Source organism: Manacus vitellinus, unplaced genomic scaffold (genome assembly GCF_001715985.3).
Source record: "Manacus vitellinus isolate BGI_N305 unplaced genomic scaffold, ASM171598v3 scaffold_102_pilon, whole genome shotgun sequence".
NCBI lineage: Eukaryota > Metazoa > Chordata > Aves > Passeriformes > Pipridae > Manacus > Manacus vitellinus.
Window position 1 is genome coordinate 828,256 of NW_021938808.1, and position 3,558 is coordinate 831,813.

At 63.5% G+C, this 3,558-nt stretch overlaps 1 protein-coding gene across 1 annotated transcript in view; it reads right to left on the bottom strand.

Annotated features, from left to right (window-relative positions):
• Positions 1 to 3,554, bottom strand: part of PPP1R9B (protein phosphatase 1 regulatory subunit 9B) — a gene marked incomplete at its 5' end in the record, with an annotated part of 5,979 nt that extends 2,425 nt beyond the window's left edge. The window contains 4 exon segments of the mRNA XM_029963517.1: positions 123 to 263; positions 596 to 716; positions 830 to 962; positions 3,474 to 3,554. Coding sequence (XP_029819377.1) covers positions 123 to 263; positions 596 to 716; positions 830 to 962; positions 3,474 to 3,554 — 476 coding nt within the window.
• Between the last annotated feature and the right edge of the window lie 4 nt (positions 3,555 to 3,558).

Here is a 3,558-nt window from a genome sequence, read left to right on the forward strand (position 1 = left end):
GGCAGTGGGCATGAGGAGGGAGTGGTATTTATGAGGGGGAGTGGTATTTTGGGGGACAGCCCAGCCTGGGGACAGGCTATGGGGCAGGGACCACAGGGGTCTCAGCACAGATTCTGGGGGTCTCCCAGCCCCTCAAGCCCCCCAGCCCCGGGTCCTACCGGACACGGCCCTTGGTGTTCCTGAGGACGGAGGCAGCGAAGCTCTGGGTCACCCCCACCAGGCTGGTGCCATCCACCTCCACAATCAGATCGTTCACCTGGATCCTGGGGACAAGGGGACCGTCACAGCGGGGCCACCCCTTGCCCACCTCCCCCACCGCAGGGAACACCTGGATCATCCTCTGCTCCCACCCCAGGGAACATCTGGGTCATCTGCTCCTATCTGGGAACACCTGGATCATCTGCCTTCTCCTATCATGGGAACGCCTGGACCATTTCCCTGCTCCCACCCCAAGGAACACCTGGATCATCATCTGCTCCCACCCAGGGAACACCTGGATCATCTCCCTGATCCCAGGGAACACCTGAACAGTGTCCCTGCTCCCACCCCCGTGCCAGGAGCAGCCATACAGGTGGGCAGTCCCCCCAGCCCGTACCTGCCATCCCGGTGGGCTGCCCCTCCTTCCGTCACCGTCTTGACGAAGATTCCCAATTTCTCCAGGCCCATGTCAGCCCCCGCTCCCATCCCGATGATGCTGATCCCCAACCCTTCGGAGTCTGTGGGGACAGACAGACGTGTCCTGGCGGGGTGGCCACGGCCACTCAATGCCATGGAGTCACCTCCAAGGTGCCACAAGGGTCCTGGGGTGTGGGACGGGGTGAGGACCCACCTTTCTCCAGCTCCACAGGGAAGAGGTCGAGTCTCTCCACCCTCTTCTCCAGCTCATACTCGGCCGAGGCGGCCATGGGGTCGACGTCCTCATTGCGGCGGTCATAGTCCTCGTTGGAGTAAGTGCTGAACACCTGGTGGGAACAGGGAGCTGCTCAGCCAGGTGGGAAAACACCAGGGACACCCATGGCAATGGGAATTCCCGTGTGGGAGAGCCCCAGGCATGGGCAGGGCAGGGAGCCTGTAAGACACCAGAGAATCCCCCTCCCCACATCGTGTCGTGGAGCGAGGGGGAGATGAGGAAGGACAAAGGGTTTGGAGGTGGCTCTGGGAGAGGAGACAGTGCCTGCACCCCATGGAAGGATGGATGGAATGGCAGATGGATGAGTGGATGGATGGATGGATGAATGGATAGATGGAAGAATGACTAGAAAAAAGGAAGGAAGGCCGGATAGGTGGAAGAATGGATGGATGAAATGAAGGACTAATAGAAGGATGGGGCATCTCAAATCCCTGGGGATGTTGACTTCTCTCATGAGGCACCCCAAAACCCTCCTGTGTCAAATCCTCAGGGACACTGATCCTCGTTGTGGGGCATCTCTTCACCCTCCCATGCCAAATCCCTGGGGACCATGACCCCCACCATGGGGCACCCCTAAACCCTCCCTGGCCGAGTCTGGATGTGCCTCCAGGACGTTGTCCCCAGCGTGGAGCTGGAGGGAGTGGGTGCCATGTCCACTGGGGGCTGCTGGGGAGGGGCTGGCAGGGGCTGGGCCTGGCAGATGTCCCAGGAGGGGCCCTGGCCCCTCGATGCCGCCAGAGCGAGTGGATTAGGGATAACACCGTGGTGATAAAGCCTGGACACAAAGGGTATTAGGGATGAGTGTCAGGGGACAAAGCCCAGTGACACCCACAGAAGGGCAGGACCCACACGGGTGGTACCCAGGGGTGACAGGGAGGAGCAGGGCAGGAGACGTCCCAGTGTCCCCCCATCCATAGGAGGTCCCTGGGGGGCTGTGGGCACATGTCCCCACTCACCCTGCTGTGCCTCCCACCCCACCCCCAGGTCCTGGGGGATTTGGGATGCGTGGGGGGCCTGGAGTAGATTCCAAGGGAGAAGCAGCCGAAGCCAGGGGAAGGGGCTGGCGGTGTGTGCCCCCAGCGCTGGGCTGGGGGGGGTCCCCAACGTCTCCAAGCCCTACAGCGGGTTTGGGGGGCTCAGCATCACCCCTGTACCTGGGCAGGGACCTGGATCCCACTCTCCACCCATCCCCACACGTGGGACCCCCGCCGAGGTAGGTAAAAGCAGGAGGTTAAAGGCTGTGCTGGGGTAAGCAGAGCACCCCAAAAACGCATCCATGGCCAGGGCACCATTCCCAGGGCTGGGTTGGCTGGTTCCCACAGGATCAAGACTCCCTACAACATGCAGCCACCCCAGCACACAGCCACCACTGCCCCCTGCCCAGGCCACGGTGCTCCCTGTCCCCCTGTCCCCCTGTCCCAGGTGGGGCCACCCACCCGCTCTGACTCAGAGCCAGAATATAGGCCGGGGCTCTAAAAATAACCCGGCTCCGGCACAAAGCAACCGCTGCTCCCGCGGTCGGGGGGATCCGTGCGGGAGAGAACACCCCAAAATAGCTGCACGGCCCCTTTAGCCCCCCCTTCACTGGGGGAGCATCCCAGGTAGGGACCCCAAACCCTGCCAGGATCCCCGGCAGGGAGCGGGGGGTGCTCGGGCGATGCCGCCCACCCGGCCACGCTGCCACGGCACTTCCCCTTCCTCCACTTCCCGAAACGGCTCTGGGCACCGGGCTGGGCACACGAGGGGGGGTACAACCCCCCAGCGCCACCTTGTCCTAGGGGACCCCCCGGTTTGGGAGGAGTCCTGGCACCGAGGGACAAACAGGACCAAGGGTGGTACAGCCCCGGCACCCAGCACCTCGTACACAGATATTTCAGGCATCCCCTCCCAAAATATGGAGTAGGTCTTGGCCTGTCCCGGGCACGATGGGGAGGTTGGCACTGGGTGCTGTGCACAGTCCACCCCAGCGGGTACCTGACCCCATCACACCAGCCCCGGGGGGCCCCTTGTTGGCTGGGGGTCCCCACCATGCCCGGGCTTGGCCCTTCATTAGCCAGCTCGTTAGCCAGACCCAGGCCCAGTTTCCCCAAGTGCAAGGGCATGGCCAGGGGGGATGCCCTGTCTGGGGAGGGCACAGGGCAGGGGGGCACAGACCTGCACCCCATTTCTCTGTCCCCTCCAAATGGGTGATTTTGTGGGGGTCCCATACACCAATCTGGGCTGCCCCTCACCCCGGGGTGCCCTTCCTCTTAGGGTACCCTTCATCTTGGGCTGCTTGCCCACCTGGGCCCACTTGGGTACAGCCAGGGTACCCCTCACCCTGGGTGCCCCTCACCTTGGGTACTCTTCCCCCTGGGTTCCTCTCACCCTGGGGTACCCCTCACCCCGGGTACCTGTCACCCTGGGTACCCCTCACCCCAGGGTACCCCTCACCCCAGGTATCTGTCACCCTGGGTACCCCTCACCCCAGGGTACCCCTCACCCCAGGTATCTGTCACCCTGGGTACCCCTCACCCCAGGTTCCCTTCCTCCCCAGCTGCCCCCCCCCCCCAGCCAGTCTCACCTGGATGGGTGCTGTGCTGAACTGGATCTTGCGGTTGGGGACGGGCTCCTCTTCCTCAGACAGCCCAGGGATCTCCACACAGCCC